The sequence below is a fragment of the Sceloporus occidentalis genome, unplaced genomic scaffold, assembly GCF_023333645.1.
Source record: "Sceloporus occidentalis isolate IW3139 unplaced genomic scaffold, rSceOcc1.0.p SCAF_1, whole genome shotgun sequence".
NCBI lineage: Eukaryota > Metazoa > Chordata > Lepidosauria > Squamata > Phrynosomatidae > Sceloporus > Sceloporus occidentalis.
Window position 1 is genome coordinate 236,999,035 of NW_028316981.1, and position 17,613 is coordinate 237,016,647.

At 39.4% G+C, this 17,613-nt stretch overlaps 1 protein-coding gene across 1 annotated transcript in view; it reads right to left on the reverse strand.

The window, feature by feature from the left end:
- TRPM3 (transient receptor potential cation channel subfamily M member 3) overlaps positions 1–17,613 on the reverse strand; it is a 455,537-nt gene that overhangs the window by 135,254 nt on the left and 302,670 nt on the right. The window contains exons 3-5 of the mRNA XM_089479682.1: positions 14,571–14,775; positions 11,280–11,493; positions 7,211–7,335 (exon numbers count right to left, since the gene is read on the reverse strand). Of these exons, the coding sequence (XP_089335808.1) occupies positions 7,211–7,335; positions 11,280–11,493; positions 14,571–14,775 (544 nt within the window). The remainder of the gene's footprint in view (positions 1–7,210; positions 7,336–11,279; positions 11,494–14,570; positions 14,776–17,613) is intronic.

A 17,613-nucleotide genomic window follows, 5' to 3' on the forward strand; every position in this document is an offset into this window, starting at 1 on the left:
AGAGATGAGTCTGTCACCATCAAATCTCATTTCAGTCGTATTATAGCTCACCAGGGATGACATCTTGTTAGTGACATGTGTGTGTAAGTGTGGCATGTCTTTTTTAAGATGAGTTGCAAGGAGATATTCTGCAAACCTTTGTGCCTCATCAAAAACCTCCCCCTAGAAGCTGTTGGGCTTTGGGAAGGGTGCTCCTTCTGCTTACCAGTGGTGGTGGTGGTGGTGGTGGTGGTGGTGGTAGTGGTGTTGCAGCTCAGGCAATAAAAGTGTGATTGCTCTGAGCTTTGAAGTGAAGGAAAAGGAGAGTGCATTCTATCTGTGAGTGCACCTTAGTGTCTTCTCATCTCCATGCCAAGACCAGTAGCTTCTTCACTGACTGAACTGTCTCCTCTCTCCCTCCCCTGCCTCACACTAAGCAGCTGCAGCCATAGCCACAAGGGCCTCTGCTGGGGTCTGACACCTGCCAAACTGAGGGGGGGGGGGACACGGAACTCCATGGGGGGAGCATTAAGTTCTGATTGCTCACTGTAAGATTTGGCCCAGGATTATCCACAAAATTTCCAGATCTGTAAGTGTGCAATATGCACTGATGTCAAATAAACAGTATCAAAGTAGCACTACAAAAATAACATATTTATTATAACATCAAACACCTTCTGTTTTAGCAGCTGTAATGAGTCTGACTTTAAATTTGATCTCCATATCTGGTTATATGCTGTTAATGATTAGGATGTTCATGTTTCCATTTGCTAATTTTGAAGATACTTTTTATTATAATGCTGTTTGTCACAATATTGTAATATGGATGAAAGTTACAACAACCTTACAGAAAATTCTCTTATAATTCATCTGAAAATTGCAGTTTTCAAAACAGCATGAATGTAGAAATACAAGGAATAACAACATCCTTGTCATTTTACTAATTTGGACATCCTTTAAACTATCACTGAAAAAAATGAGTAAAACAACTTTTTTTAAAAAAGAAGATAGACCTTTGTTTTTACATTCAATCAAAACAACATATATCTTAAAAGCATCTGTTCGCAAATGCTTTTTGCTTAAAATTCCATAACGTCTTCAAATGCCAGTGCTTGCAAAGCTTTTGTTTGTTCTTTATAGATAAATGAAAGCCTCCGCATTCTTCTATTATTGTTGCAATATACCATCACACAGAGCAGGCCCAAACATTTAAAACATTTGACAGGCAAAGAGAATAAATAGCTCTGAAAAGAACAAGCAGATAGCTTGCAAAAATTCTGCAGCAGTAGTACTAGCCAGTGCTGCAAGATTAGATGTGGCAAAAGTAAATTCCTTCTCTATTATTATGCTAGAGAGATGCAAATAATAATGCAGAATGACTTTTATGGGAATAAACACACTAGTTGCTGCTTTTCTCATTTTGTCTGAATTCATAGTACTGTCCAAATATCTTGCATTGTTTAGCTAGAAGAAAAAAAGCTATAGGATAATACTTGTTCGTCAGTATAGGTTGAGTCTCCCTTAACTGGAATTCTGAAATCTGAAATATTACAAAAACCAAAACTTTTCACATGGGTAGCTGAGATAGTGACACCTTTGCTTTCTGATGGTTCAGTGTACACAAACTTTGTTTCATGAACAAAATTATTAAAAAATATTGTATAAAATTACCTTCAGGCTATGTGTATAAGGTATATATAAAAGATAAATGAATGTTGTTTTTAAACTTGGGTCCCATCTCCAAGATATTTCATTAGGTATGTATATGCAAATACAGGTATACTAAAATCCAAAACACCTCTGGCCCAAAGCATTTTGGTGAATGGAGACTCAACCAATACTAGACCAACTGCATTTTCCCAGCCGTACAACAGGAGTTGTTTTGCCCTTGCAAAGTTATTGCCCAAATATGACTCCAGTTTGCATGGCAGCACTGGCATTGGGCTTTGTTGTACCCTTAAACTAGAATGTCTGTGGTTCAGGCCTCTTCACCATTTCTGCTCCCCATCCACCCTCTTCTATATATCATAGGATTTTCCAGTCACTTTTTTGGGGCTGAGTAGGATTTGTAGTTCCACATTTGGCTGTTGGACATGTTTCTCTCCTGTGTACTTCATGCTATAATATGGGCCTTTAGGCTATGAATTCCATGATTTGGCTGTTCAGTGAAGCCACTTAAGGGCAAAAACAGACTGCTCTGTGGATATGGAGGGCCAACTGTATTTCACTGTCATTGCTGATCTCCATAAGGATATGTGCAACTTGGAAGAATCCCCTCTGATTTCTCAGGGAAAAAATCAGTTTAAGATTAATATACTGTGTGTTTCAATCCTCGAAGTCAGCCAGTTGGGAGATCTGGCTTAACTGTGTTTCGTCATCCAGTTCATGCCCACATGCCCCACTGACTGCTGCACTGCAGATTCCTGGAGTGAATAAAGTTCTGGCAATGTTCAGTTATGATAATGGGTTCTGATACTTACTGTTGAATCTAGACATATATTTTATTTGTAGGAACAAGATTGAATTAGAAAGTTGTTATGGCTCTTGTTTACAAGAAAAATTTAGCTGCTGGCAGATCCAGTCATTTTCTATAGTGTACTAAAAATTTACTTGTCTGTTTCACTTTTTAAATGAAAGGTAATGTTGCTTCCAACTATTATCCTCAGACAACTCTTGAAACTACAGAAGAAAGGGATTGCAACTCGTTATACATACATGCCTATTATAATGTCAAATAGATTTTGAACATTATGTCTGAATGTACAGTCTAGTGTGATTTAGATTCCTAAGAATACATGTCCCCAGAACAGCTTAAGTTTGCTAGTGAGATATATAACCTGCAGTCCAACAAATGTGTGAGTGTATGTCAAGGCATTCAATGAGGTATGGGTCTCAAACTGTAAAAATCTTAGTACATTGTTCATCATGGTTCTAAAAAGTAGGGTCTAAATTAACCATGTTTCTTTGATAGAAAGAAAGCTGGTGCCATTGTACCCATAAGTCACTACCTCTCACCAAACCTATTTCCAGAGTTCCTGGGAATAAAGTGGAGAGGTGCAACATATAAAGTGGCCATGTATGTTGTTGTGGTGGTACTGCTACTACTATAAAGTAAATTTTGTCATGCAGGGAAGCTACCAGGGGTATTTTTATCAGATCACTGTAATTTTTGCCACGGTTTTCTTACTCCATACTAGATAATTAATTCAGGCTGGGAAGGGTCAATAAAGGAATACAGAAAGCTTCATACAGGGCTCTCTGCCTCTGTAGCTTGTGCCCTATTCTAGCAAAACAGTGGTGGTAGCCAGCCAAAACCACTTTGCCCCCTGCCTCAAAATGATGAGCGCCAGTGTTGTGTAGTAGTTTTGAGTGTTGGACTTGGACTCTGGGTGACAAGGATTCAAATCTCCACTTGGCCATAGAAACCCACTGGATGACCTTAAACAATCAGATGGAGCAATTGTTTCACGAGGTTTTGTAAGGTTACAGTATCTGTTGCTGTAGTTCTTGTGTTTTTTTAAAAGAAAAATATCCAATTGACAATTCCATTACCCAAAAATTCTCTGCACACTTTATTCCTGCTCTCAGGTGAGTTTCTTTTTAATTCTGAAGTCTCTTTTTCTTTTATTCCTTTTTTTAAACTCCCTGTTAGAGTTACAGTGCTATAGTGCACCGATGAAATGGCCTTTTTTCACTATCAATCAATCAAAAAAGAAAGGAGAACATTTGTCTTTCAAAACATGGAATCTCCTCAGCAAATCATTTTAAGTCAATTTTAAAAAGTGTGCTGTAGTGCAGATCACTCTCCCCCCATTACTATAAATAGTCCCCCAAAAGAATGAAACAAGTGGACATGGAGGAGACAGCAACTAGTAAAAACCAAAAATCTATATTGAACAAACTTACATGTCTTTAGACCAGTCTGGCAGAGCCCACTGTCTTGTTTGTATTGATCTGTAAATCCATCCTGGAACCTTTCCTACTGAAGGGGCAGGGAATAAATATTTTCAGCACCTACGTAATATTGGGGTGTAACAGACTGGTGATTTGTAATGGCCCAGTGATCACCTGGAGACCTCGGTGACTGGATGGACCACTATGAAAGTGGGCTTCCACTGGTAAGGAGTTGATTTTTGCCGTTCCTTTTGCCAGTGGCCTCAGAGTGACATCCAGCTGCATTATGGGCATGCGTCATCTGCACACCATGTTCCCAAAGTGGCCAGAAGCCACTCCTTTTGGTCCGTCTGTTTTGGGCCTTTGTTCTAGACAGCACTCCAAATTACAAATCTCTCCTCTCTATTATCAGCTTTTCTTAAATTCTCTAATACCTAGGTACAGTAGCATCCTTACATACTGTATCTAATGTCAGTTATAGAGGCTTATCCACGGAATACCTTTTTAAGCAGTCAGAACACTCAGTCCTGTTTTGAATGTCTGCATTCAGTTCTGGGCCACATAAGGAGAAAACATAATCTGAACACATGAGGAACTAAGCAGATGCATGAAGCAGCCAGAGAGACTTACAGAAAAAGGTATCTGCTTAGATCTTTATGCTTTTTCTTTACCCCTCCAAGTTTGCTATCCTTCCTCATTCCCCAGGACACCCCTCTCTTGCTTTAGGATAACACAATATGGTAGCAACTAACAGAGGGCTCAAAAGAAAGACTGATGGTAAATGGAAACAGATGTTGGATCCAAGGGAGCCACCAATAGGAGAGGGCCCTCCTTTATGCCAAAGGAGATTAGTGCATGGGATAAAGACACATTTAATTTTCAAAATGGGTGTTATCGCATTCACCCATGGACAGGCAAATGCAACCCGTATACAGCCTGGATGCCAGCTAGGCTTTTCCTGCACCTTTTTTAAAAAAGGGAAAGCCCAATTTTGAAAAGGCACAGGATAAGCTCAGCTGGCATCCAGGCTATACATGGGTTGCATTCTCCTGGCCACAGGTGAATGCAATAACACCCCCTTTGAAAATTAAATGTGCCTTTATCTTGTCGGGGATAAGACACTTTAAAGCCAATGTGCTAATCTCCTTAGGTTCCTCAAGAGGGTGAGATTTTGGTCCTAATAGCAGTTTTCCAAAGTGAAGCTTCTGAGAGGGTCTCCCTTTGTCACAGGCTAGAGAAAATCAAGTCTGAATATTCACTAGATGTTAACTAAATCTTTTGTGTTTTGGATATATGATGAGACCATTGGAAAAGACAATAATATTGGAAAAAGTAGAGGAATACTGCATTTAAAGTGAATTGATTCAATCAAGGAAGCCAGAGCCTTGAGTCTGCATGACCTGAGCAGGCAGTTGATGACCAGGACTCTTGGAGAGCTCTCATTCATAGGGCTGCCAAGTCTAAGTTGACTTGATGAAAAATAACAACAAGGTCCCTCTTGTGAGTAATGGTGAGAACCCTTAGCTTCCACTCTTCCCCTTGCTTTGATTTCTGAAGTGCAGCAATTATTGAAGATTTGTCAGCATTCTTCCTGAGTGCCCACTAGAGCCATTGGGGCTTTGCAAGTACAGTAACTCAAAAGGAAATGCTTGAAAATCTTTGTTGTTTCTGAGGCAAAAGGGATATTTGTTCACCCCACTTTGAACATAGATGCAGAGCTAGTAAGTTACACTGTAGGGAAGTAATAAATATAGACAGAAACAGCACAGGATTCTCATCTTGCAAATGTTATATGTTATCATTGTGGGAGAAGTATTGGTGAGACCTCTGGACATAAAGCAATGACAGATTCCTAGTCAGCTGTAAATTTCATTTGGTTATCTTGGACCATTCACCACTTCAGTTTAACCTACCTCAAAGGGATGTTCTGAGGACAAAGGAGGGAAATTATGTATATTGCCTACAGATATCTGAAGGAAGGGCAAGACAAAAACATAACAACAATACATTCCAAACAAAAAAGGGATGTTTTGACAGTTTTTCACTTTTGATAGTTTTTCAGTTTTGACGGTAAACTAAGTAGACATATTGAATCCACTTATGGAATTATAAGATTTATTTGAATTTTACTGTTCTTTGTTTTCATCCAAAGAGAATTTCAGTTGTTCCTTCATTTTGTTCTTTGTCACTGCTTTTAGATTTAATTTATGTGTTTGATACTACAACACAAAGTCTCTTCTTGTCTGCTATACTCCACATAGCAGAAAATTTGCCAAACCCAGAATGGAAACTGTTGAACAGTTGCACAAATATTAGATTGGAATATTGAAAATCAAGAAGATTTCTTTTAAGACCTAAGTTTCATGGACTAAATTTTTATGTCACTCTAAACTGCTTAGTCTCTAAGGTGGCACAGGACTTGCATTTGGCTAACTACCTGAAATTTAGTACCAGAATGTAATATGTGGGTGTGTTTTCTAGGAATAAAATTAAAAGTAATGAAAAACATTAATGTAAACTTTACAACATAGTAGTTATGAATGTAAAATGCACTATCCCAGTTGGTTGTTGCTGTTGTTATTTTTGTTGTGTGCCTAAAGTGACCCTAAGGCAACCCTACCATGGAGTTTTCTTGGAAAGATTTGTTCAGAGGGGGTTGCCTTTGCCCTCCTTTGAAGTTGAGAGTGTGTGACTTCCCCAAGGTCACCTAGCTGGTTTCCATGGATGAGTGGGGATTTGAACCCTGGTCCCTCAAACTACTATACCATGCAAGTTCCTGGAACTAATTACATGTGACTTACTACAAAGAACTGCCAGAGTTGATAGTGCTTCCACTCTTCCTCACAAATTTGGGTTTATTTTGTGATGATTTCATCCTGCAAAATTTTCTGTTCTTGCTCTGCAGTGTGGTTGCTGACAGGAGTAAGAAACTGTATAATGTGACAGAGTCATGAGATAGAATCATATTGAATCATGGCTATTATGTCACCGCTTAATCGTCTCTTCCCCAGGTTTAACATCTTGGATGTATAAGATTGTTGTATTCTCAACAGGAAAAGTGGGGGTGGGTGGGCTAAGGAAAGACAATAATTAGCTTTTATAATATGAGAGTGTTCATAAATATTAGTATGCATAATTTCCTTATATTTAATAATTTTGATGAAGTTAAAACCACAGCTAGGCATCACTATGTATGTATTTCACAATGAAATAATCTGGGAGTATGCTCCATTCTAATCTTGGGTCTTATTCCTACCTTGGATTTTCAGGAAAGCTCAACAAAAAAAGCAAAGGGAAATATTGATAAAACAATGCACTGTAGATAAGCTAGACTTACATCCTTTCCAATCAGATCTTCTTGGTTTTCTACAATTCCCCAGGGAGCTATTCCAATAGTGCAGATCTTCCCTCTTGACTTTGAGGCATGGTCTTTTAGTGCATCCCCAACATGCCGAATGACTCCTGGACAAAAAAAAAAAGACATGCAAGGACATGATGCAGTGTAAAATCTTTTTACACAGCAATGCCTGTAATAACAGGTCTATGGCTGCATCCACACTGTAGAAGTAATCCAGTTTGACACTGCTCTAACTGCCAGTTCACAATGCTATGGAATCCAAGGATTTGTATTTTGTTGTGGCACCAGACCTCTCTTGACAACAGAAGGCTAAATGTCTCACAAAACTACAATGTCCAGAACTCCACAGCATTCAACCATGTCAGTTAAAGTGGTGTCAAAATGGATTATTTCTGCAGATGCAGACTATGTCAGTGTGATTCCCTCTTAACGCCATATTGTGTATATGGAAAAGGCAGAAATAATGTCATTTATTTATTTATAGATCACCTTTTTCTCAGCATAGGATTCAAGGGGGTCTGCCAGTTAAAACAAAGTATAGCTAAAAGGAAAATTATTAGTAGAAAAGTTTTTTTTTAAAAAAAAATTAAACAATTCTATTAAAACACAAAACTAAAACATTTAAAAAGTTAAAATATAATTAAAAATATAGAAACACAAAAATCTCCTTCCACTATGAGTTATAAACGAAAGGGCTGTTTAATACAAAGGTCTTTGCCCGTGAGTAGAAAGAGTACAGATAGGGAGCCAAGCAAACCTCACATGGAAATGAGTTCCACAGCCTAAAAGCGGCCACTGAGAAGGCTCCCTCCTTTCTGGAATAATAACAAGTCACTATACTTTTACCTTTATTATTTCTAAGAGTCCTGGATTTTTTTAAATTCAATTTTGTGACAAAACACTCAAATATTATGTCTTACAAGGCAGTTGCAAGCACAGTATGCTTAAAAAAAATTAAGGAAGCAAAACCCATCCATTACAGAGTAAATTATCTGCATGCAAAAGTTATGGGTAGAACAAGAAGAATTACAAGTTTGTCTATACTTCCTGTTGTTCCTTTCACTTGTTTTCCTCAAGTGGCCCACTCTACTCCTGAAAGAAACAAGAAAACATGCAGAAAGCCCCTTTTCCGTTGAGAGAAAAGGAGGGGGAAACAGACATGCATAAAACCTGGGTGATTTTAAAATTTTGTTAGTTATACATATATCCTGCCTTTCCACCAATGAGCTCAAGGCATCACTGTATGTTAAGATGTCTAATGCACAGAGGCAGGACATGTCAGGAACTTGTAGCTCATCCAGTAGTTGTAGTGGATTGACTGCAACATCTCTGAATGTTTGGGAATGACGTGCTGTTTCACTAAGTGTCCTCAAAAATTATACCTAATTCTACGAAATGAATTAACAAATGACTGAAAAGTGAGTTATATAATAGTGAGAGGAAAAAATATGAAATGAATTCTTAGGCCATGTAAATACCAGGTCAAGATGTGGGAGAATGCATACTAATACAACAAATGACTCTTTTTATCTAGGTGTGTGAAAAGAGTCAGGGTCCCCCCAGGGCACACAAATAAGACTTGTCTAAACTGACAACCAGTGCTGATTCAATCAGCTCCATTTAATGTTGCTTTTGGGCTGCTTCTTCCTCTTTCCACATTATTTCCACTTTTTAAAATAATTTAAAAAATGCATGGGCACCACTTCTTTAAAATTATTGTGCTGAACAAGATCATCCCCATCACAGACAAGAAGAGAATCTTCCAGCTTGGTGGTTTTTAAACTGTGGGGCAGGACCCTCCCCAGGGGGGAAGGGGGCGATGAGAGTTGCTCAGGATGGATGTGAGACCTGGAGGTTCTGATCTCTCCTCCTCCTCCTCCATTTTCCAAACCTTTTCTGTCCTAGAGGGGAAGAAAAAGGCAAGGAGGATGCTTGGAGCCCTACCTGAGGGAGGAGAAGGAGGTGGAGAGCTATTTCTTTACAAGATGTTAAAATATAAATATACATGAATGTGCAAACAAAAAGTGTGCACACTAAACTAAATATTTTTATTGCTATACTATGTTGGAGGCGCGCACGCATGCAGTGTATGCATGTAGATGTAAAGGGGGTCACAGCAGTAAAATATGAGAACCGCTGTTCTAACTGCATAAGGAATCCCGAATGATCTCTTTCCCTCACCCCCTTTTCCTTATTCCACTGTTCACAGAGCACTTTTGCAAAATAAATGGAAGAGAAACCGAGAGTCTCTTCCCCCATCCTTTCTTCCTCTGTCATCTGCTGTTACAGGCACATGAGGGTAAATGCACACACTCAGACACGTAGCACTGCAAATCCAACTTAAAATGTGCAGATAAAGGGAATGAAAAGTAGAAGATCGCTGGTCTGGAAAAGTTCTTTTAAAAAACAAACAAACAAAATCTACTGGTAGGAACAAAAATACTCAGAAAAGGAGTGGGGAAAGTCTAAAACTAACTGGAATTACCAATACATTGTCTTGATCTTGAAAACAGAGGCAGTAATTACAAGAGTAATTGAAAGCCATGATTTCCCAGTACATGTGGCCAGTCTAGATAGCCTCACAGACACCATGGCAGAGGACTATGGAAAAGGCAAGCACACCTCCCATATGTCTTCATTCAGTCAAATGATGCAAGCTCAGAGCTTGTGATCATTGATCCTGAGTGGACAGTGGAGAAACATCACAGAGGATTATTGGAGATGCACACAGGTCTTCCATTTCTACCAGAAGTTGGCATACTGGATTATGTATGCATGTGTAATAGGGTCATGGTGGTAATGTGCCATGGATCTTTTTCTTCTTTATGTAGAACTTTTGTCCTACAAACTAGGCCTGTGCATCAACTATAAGATTCAAGTCAGACCCAATTCAGAGATCTGGAAAACAGTGAATTCATCTCAGCTCAATTTGAAGGCTGTCTGAATTGACTTAGGTCCACATTCAAATCCTTTTCCAGCATTCTAACAGTGACTACCATTAGAAATGTCTATAATGATTTTTCCTCTGTTTGTGAAAAATAATGTAGATTTTCCTTTTTACGGAGAGCTTTGGGAGTGATGAAGGTGCTAAAATCATGGGATGTGCTAATTTTTTGAGATGCACTTGGGAGCAATGTGCTAAACTTTTTGATATACCCTGTTTCTGTGTAGCTCTAAACTGAAAATGCTAATAGGTCTTCAAGTGTGTTTAAATCTATTAGGGTTACCTGTTGAAATAAGGGACAGGATAGAAAAGAGACAGGCAGCAGGTGTTGCTTGTCACACAAGCAACACCTGTGGCAATTTCCTCTTTTACACACCCTAAAAAGGGCAAGAGCCCTGTTCCTGACTTCACCTGTTAACTCTAATTCACACAACTTTGCTTTAATTCAGATATCTCCCAAAAATGAATAACCAAATTAAGTTCTTGATCTGAATCCAAAGTATATCTTTATTCAAGATTACTTTTGCCCATGAAGACAATTTCTTTGATTCCCCCCACATACAATCAATTCTATACATTGTCCTTTTAAACTGTAATTAGAACTCCACTCTTCACTTGAAAAGAATGCATTTGGACTATGAAATGGCTTCCTCTTTTAAAAACAGTAAGTGGCTTCTGGGACAATTCCTATTGCAGAAAAGAAAAGAAAAGCCTCCTGGAGAACTGGGAATATTTTTTTCCATTTGTTGTTGTCACAGTGAAGTAAGGGGTGTACTACGCCCTAATACCTGGGGGGGGGGGGGGAGTTAATGTTGGTTCCTAGACCCCAACCGTTGTCCACCTCTGCTTTAATAGTTGTGTATAAGAGTGAATTTAAGCAGGTGTTGCTTATCACACAACCAAAACCTGTTGAAATGCCTTCTTCTACACAACCATTTAAAGGGACAGGAAGCCTGTCCCTTGTTTCACTAGACAGCACTACTTAAGAAGTCTTTTTAATTTTCCCTCTTCATATCCTGCAACCACACAGCAGTGTATTAAACCAGCCCCATCTTTACAGATTCTTGATCTTTCAAGCTTTCCCCCCCACCAGACTGCTGTTACCTGTGTTTACTCCTCCAGTAAATATCCATGCTCCAGTTGTCATGGCTGCTTTAATGAGGCCTTTCCCAAAGACTTGCTTGAGCTTTGGCTGAAGTTCAAAATTCTGGAGACCTCCATGCACAGAGATGAGAAGTTTGGGTAGTTCAAGCTGCCATTCCTTGGTCATCAAGTGTAGTAGAAGATCAGGCTTTGTGTCAAAAGACACACGCACATACTACAGAAGGAACAAAGTAGTTCAAAACAGGGGAAAAAGAAAAAAACCAAGATGGTAAATGTATTGTTTCCATGTTTCCTCTTAGCTACATCAAAGTGTTTTGGTCTGAATATTTGCTATCAACACACCATTAAATTGTATGCCAATAATTTCTGACCACTTTACAGAACTGTTGTGAAACAGAACCTGTATGGAAGCTAATATAGAACCACAGTTCAGAAATGTTAGTACAAAAGACACATCAGCAAATATATAGTTTGACAGTAGTGAAAAGATAAATTAAATCAGAAATGTTGATTTAAAGAGGGTAAGATGCTTTTGCCAAATTGATTTTTCAAAAAACGCATTTTATCGCACACAGAAACATTCTCCAAAAGGCCCCATTCCATCCCCCGGTACCCAGGCATCCCCATCCAGTGCTGAGACGCATGAAATCTCCTGGTCAGAAGTCTTCTGACTGAGCAAAATGGCGCCCATCAGCAGTGGACGGGGACGGCTGGGCACTGGGGGATGGGGCCTTTTGGAGGACGTTTTTGTGTGCGATAAAATGCGTTTTTTGCAGGTTGCACATGCGTGCGTGCACACACAAGTGTCCTCTTTCCGTACCTGAAACAGAGAAAAAAACTGGTGCAATAAAGTTCATAGATCTTATTCAGGGAAAATAATATTCTGGATGGCCTTAAACCAGGCGAAGCATAACAAGTTAGGAAAGGTCATTTGGCCTTAGGGGGTGGGCCACTTTACTGTATAAACTAGAACACCAAGTTGCCTTTTTGGCTCTCTAGAATGGATTCCTGTGGCAGAAATGTGTGTTATAGGAGGAAGACTAAGGACCTTATTGCACACATTATTTTCCCCATTATGGAAACAGGAAGGGGACTCTCGGGGTCGTGTGCGACTGGGTAAAAAACGGATTTTATTTCACAGCAAATTGTCCTCAAAATGGCTCCGTTCCATGCCGTGGCACCAAGCCGTCCCCTTTCAGTCCTGAGGGGCACCATTTTGCTCGGTCGGAAAACTTCCGACCCGAACATTTAATGCTCCTCAGCACTGAATGGGGACGGCTTGGTGCCGTGGAATGAAACGAGGCCATTTTGAGGACAATTTGCTGTGCGATAAAATCTGTTTTTTCCTGGTCATGTGCGGCCCCTGAGTCCCCTTCCCGTTCCCATAATGGGAGAAATAATGTGTGCGATAAGCTTCTAATACATCGTGCTTCAGACTCAAGCAATTAAATTGCACCAGTTCATGTATGCATTTTGCTGAATAAGCAAACTGGTTGTGCTGATATAAAATATAACCTCATCATCTCAAAGCGAAGTATCTTCTTGTGGAGAGAACAAATTCCTTTTTCAGTGATAAGCTGAAAGTCTCAGAAATGACACACAGAGAACTGCATTCAGTTTCAAAGTTACATCAGTATCTAATAGAGCCTGATGTTTTTTTCTTGGAAGTTTGACAAGATTTCCCTCTTCCTTTAATACAATACACTGCATTGCAGAAAGAAGTTGCTTATGCTATATTAAAAAGGCATACATTTAAGAAACTTTTCTATTCAATTCTTCTCTCTTTTTTTTGGCTACGGAGAGTAGTGGAAATTGATCTGCTTGTCAACTGTCATGAAATGAACAAAACATTAACAGGATTCCCCCCCCCCCCCCCATTTTTATTTTTGTCCTGACATCTGTATTTAACTCTCTTTGGTCACATTGTTTCTTAGAGCTAGGCTTAAACTGACTGAAAAAGGAATGTACCTGTACATCGACAATGTGAAATGCCTTATAAAATTTAGCATGGACAGGGGCATGGAACCCATTGTAAAATGGAGCAGATTCCCTCATATTCTATCAGGACATGACTTACAATTTCAGAAGATACTGGGAACAGGATAAATGGCTCATTTGGGGTGGACAGAGCAGAAGTCAGAAACAATGCAATGTTGCCAAAAATAATAGTCATGCATAGGTTTTTCCTCTCTCTGCTTATTAAAATGTACATAGTATAACTTACCTCACACCCTGATATTATACAACTGATCCCAGCTCCAGCCATTCTCATTCTTAACATTAACCAACTTTAAAGCATAGTGAGAAGGCATCCAGCCATGTCTCTGGGCTTATGCAAGGCGCTTCTGTAGGTGCAATTGTTAAGGAGGCAATCCCACCTCCCTCCTGCAGCCTTCCCCCAAAGCAAATGCTTGAATAGAAACTACTTTTCAATTGGACAGAGAGGGGAAGGGCCAAAAATGTTCCAATGCTCTTGGTAATGTAACATTCGATTTAGGAAGTTCTCTCATACAAAGCCAGACTACCAACCCATTCATCTTAGTATTGTCTACACTGACTGTCAATGGCACTTCAGGATTTCAGGCTAGAGCCTTTTCTTGCTCTACGACATGGAACTTGTAGATATTAAACCCACAACTTTTTGCATGCAGGGCAATGCTTTATATTTACATTCTTCTTGCACCCCACTTGTCCCACCTTTTTCCTTTCCACATTGGCTGTTGCATGTGAATTTTCTGCATTACTCATGGCAGGCACCATGTACAATGGTTTTCAGTGAAATATCTGTTTGTTGCAGCAAAAAGAAGAGTTCTTTTGTTAAATTTAACATATTTATTACCATGAGCTTTCATGGACTGTCAACCATTTCATCTATAACATGGAGTGTGGCTCTAACTATTCACCAAATGCAAGAAGAGCTTTGAGAATGACTAATGTCATTCTAACTACTAATGCTAATAGTGGAATTGTCATAGTCAGTACTTTATGCATTTAATTTCCCTCTGGCTTCACTGATTACATCTCCAAACACAAATTTAGATAATAATTCATGCATCTGATGAAGTAGGCTATAGTTTTATGAATGTTCACTGTCCTTGTTGTTTTGTAGTACATAATGTACATATAATACATAATGATACTATATGAATAACAGCAAGCTTCTATTTTATGTGGCATGAACAGCACAGACAGACAGACCTCTTGAATGAAAAAAAAGCTGCACACTAAGCCACAAAAACACACACATACAGAGAAAGGGACACATTCTGGCATGATGTGATCTTTAATTACCATGGCTTTATTCGAGTGACCCCCTCCTTGGAACTCAATGGTTCCGAAGGCATCCGTGGGACTGAGCTGAGTGTGCTTGCTGATAGACCACTTCTCTGATTGGACATCATTCCGAGAGAGACGGCCTTCATTCTTCTCATTCTGAATAATGGAGATACTTGGAGTGAGTCCCACATGTTGACCTATTAGTCGTCCACAGCAACACCTATGGCATTAAGCAAAAATTACATGCATTTCTGGGCAAAACAGTCTAAATTTTGCCAAGTCCTGTAGGCAAACATTTCAGCCCCTAAGCAGCATTTTTGTTAGTAAGCCCAGGTATATTTATAAATCAAGTTTAGCCATATATAAAGCTGTGAGCCCATGGTAATACAATTTAGTAGCATCTGGAACTCATTGTCCATACAACTTGCTTAACAATTGCACATTAGGGTTAAAGACAACAACAATAGTTGCACTGTGAGTTGTGGGGTAATTTCTGATCCCAGTAAGCATTCCAAAACTTTTCAGGTTAGGGTTAGGGTTTAAGGAAATCTGATTTCCAATGAGGATTCCAATGTCTTCCCAAGGGAGGACATTTTCATTTAATAATAATAATAATAATAAGTTTTATTTCTATACCGCTATTCCAAAATTAGATCACAGCGGTGTTTACCCTGAATGGGACCCAAACAGATGACAACCAGAGGACTTCCTTTCTGGGACACCTATGGAAAGTGTAGGAGACCCAAATTTCTCCCTAGAAGTGGATCTTGTACTGTGCCATACTGGCTATGGGTTGACAAGGTTAACAGAAAAGGTAAATAGGATTGAATCCCGAGTCCAGAAATTATACTACCATGACATTCAGGGGGAGAGGATGGAAAGGCAGCACAAGCCAGAATGCCCTGCCAAGCAGAACTCTTCTTAATTTGTATTTCCTAGATGTTCATCACCTGGAAAGCACCCTCTGAATGACTGCTAATTGGATGCATTTTCCTGAGCCTGCAAAAAATCCCACAAAGGAACCTGGGGAAAAGATGCAACACTGAAAAAGAAAACGGCAGCTCTGTTTGCCCTTACCTGTTTTTATAGCCCATAAATCCGCCCAAAACAAATTTGAGTGCTTGTTGCTTTTTTTTTTAAAAAAGTGCATGGCATGTGGCTGAAATTTGCCAAAAACACCTACATTGCATATCTGTGTGGATTCTGCAACAGAACAGGATTCCACCAACACCCTACTTACTGGTAGGTGCCTGAGAGTTAAAACACCCTGTGCATCCTGCAACTCTCTGGAATTTAGAATGCAGATTATGAGACTGTTTTTCTACAGTTCTGTTTTGTCCTCCTGATAATACGTTATTGCATGCAAGCAGCCATAAGAAACACCCCCAAAAGCAACCTAGGTCATACAATGGCCAACAGGAGAAGGCTTTGCATGTCAACTCTCATTTAACTTACTTGAAATCATGGCATTATAGCCTTTTCATGTTTTCATGACTTTTAGTAGGTTAAATGTGAGCAGATGCAGACTGAACTCATTGATAACAGCAACTATTTTTGCCACATCAAGGTGACAGAACTCAAAATTATTTCCACTTTTATGAGATTTTAAGCAAAAAATACATTTGTTTTTCAACAGAAAACAGTAAGAAAAAAGGCAATTACAACATTGTCTCAGGTTGGCCTTAAAGGTGCGCTCTCTCTCTCTCTCTCTCTCTCTCTCTCTCTATATATATATATATATATATATATATTAAAAAAAACATATTGTATCCACTTTGTCTCTGTGCCAGAGTGGAATGAGCAGTAGACAGTAGTGGTGGAATGCAGCCCTTGCTGACAAATCTATTCTGGATACTACATAGAAGATTTTGGACCTTATCGCACACACAATTTTAAGCGTTCTGGGGACCGACCGAAGGACACCGTCTTTGTCCTTTTGCCATGCAGGAATACACAAATCAAAGCACTCCTGACAGATGGCCAGCCATTCTCTGTTTAAGAACTCTCAAAGAACCCACTCTCTTAGGCACCAGCTCTTACTGTCAGGATGTTCTTCCTAATGTTTAGGTGGAATCTCTTTTCCTGTAGCTTGAATTCATTGCTCTGTGTCCTAGTCTCTGGAGCAGCAGAAAACGGACTTGCTCTATCTTCAGCTTGAAATCCCTTCAAAATGCTGAAACAATGGCTATGTCACCTGTTAACCTTCTCTTTCCCAGACTGAACATACCCAGCTCCCTAAGTTTCTCCTTATTGTGCATTACGTTTTCCAGACCTTTCACTATTTTGGTCACCAACCTCTGGACACACTCCAGCTTGTCAACATCTTATTTAATTCTGGCAACCAGAACGGGACACAACAATATTCCAGGTGAGGTCTGACCAAAGCAGATAGAATGGCGCCATTACTTCCCTTAATCTAGATACTATACTATTACTGATGCAGCCTAGAATTGCATTGGCTTTCTTCGCTGCTGCATCACATGATCAGCATTTTGTCAACTAAGACTCCTAGAACCCTTTTACATGTACTGCCAGATGTCACCCATACTACAAATCATTACAAACTTAAAAATATAAAACAATTATAAACCTATAAAAGCAAATACCCAAATAAGAAGGATCCCTGGGTGAAGTTACTATTAAAAGGCTGTTTGAAAAGAAAAGATTTTGCCTGCTGGTGATAGGATAGCATGGGGCCAGCCTAGTCTCTCATTGGAGGGAGTGTGGCAGCAGCCACTAGGGAGTTTATCAGACAAGGTAAATTGGAAGTATAATCCATTGGCAATCTGAACGTACTCATGGGGTTTCACATTATTGCGTGATAGACTACCACACACAATTTTGGGCAATGGGAAGTCAGTCCGAATGCAATCATGGGGTTTCACGTTATTGTGTGATAGACTACCACATGCAAATTCGGGCAATGGCATGCTATTTTCAGGCAATGGGAAGTCAGTTCGAATGCAATCCGCACTCATGTAAATTCGCTAAACTAGCAAATTCACGTGAATGCATTCTGGCCCCACTTTCTTTTCATTCGAATTTAAGAGAAATTCCT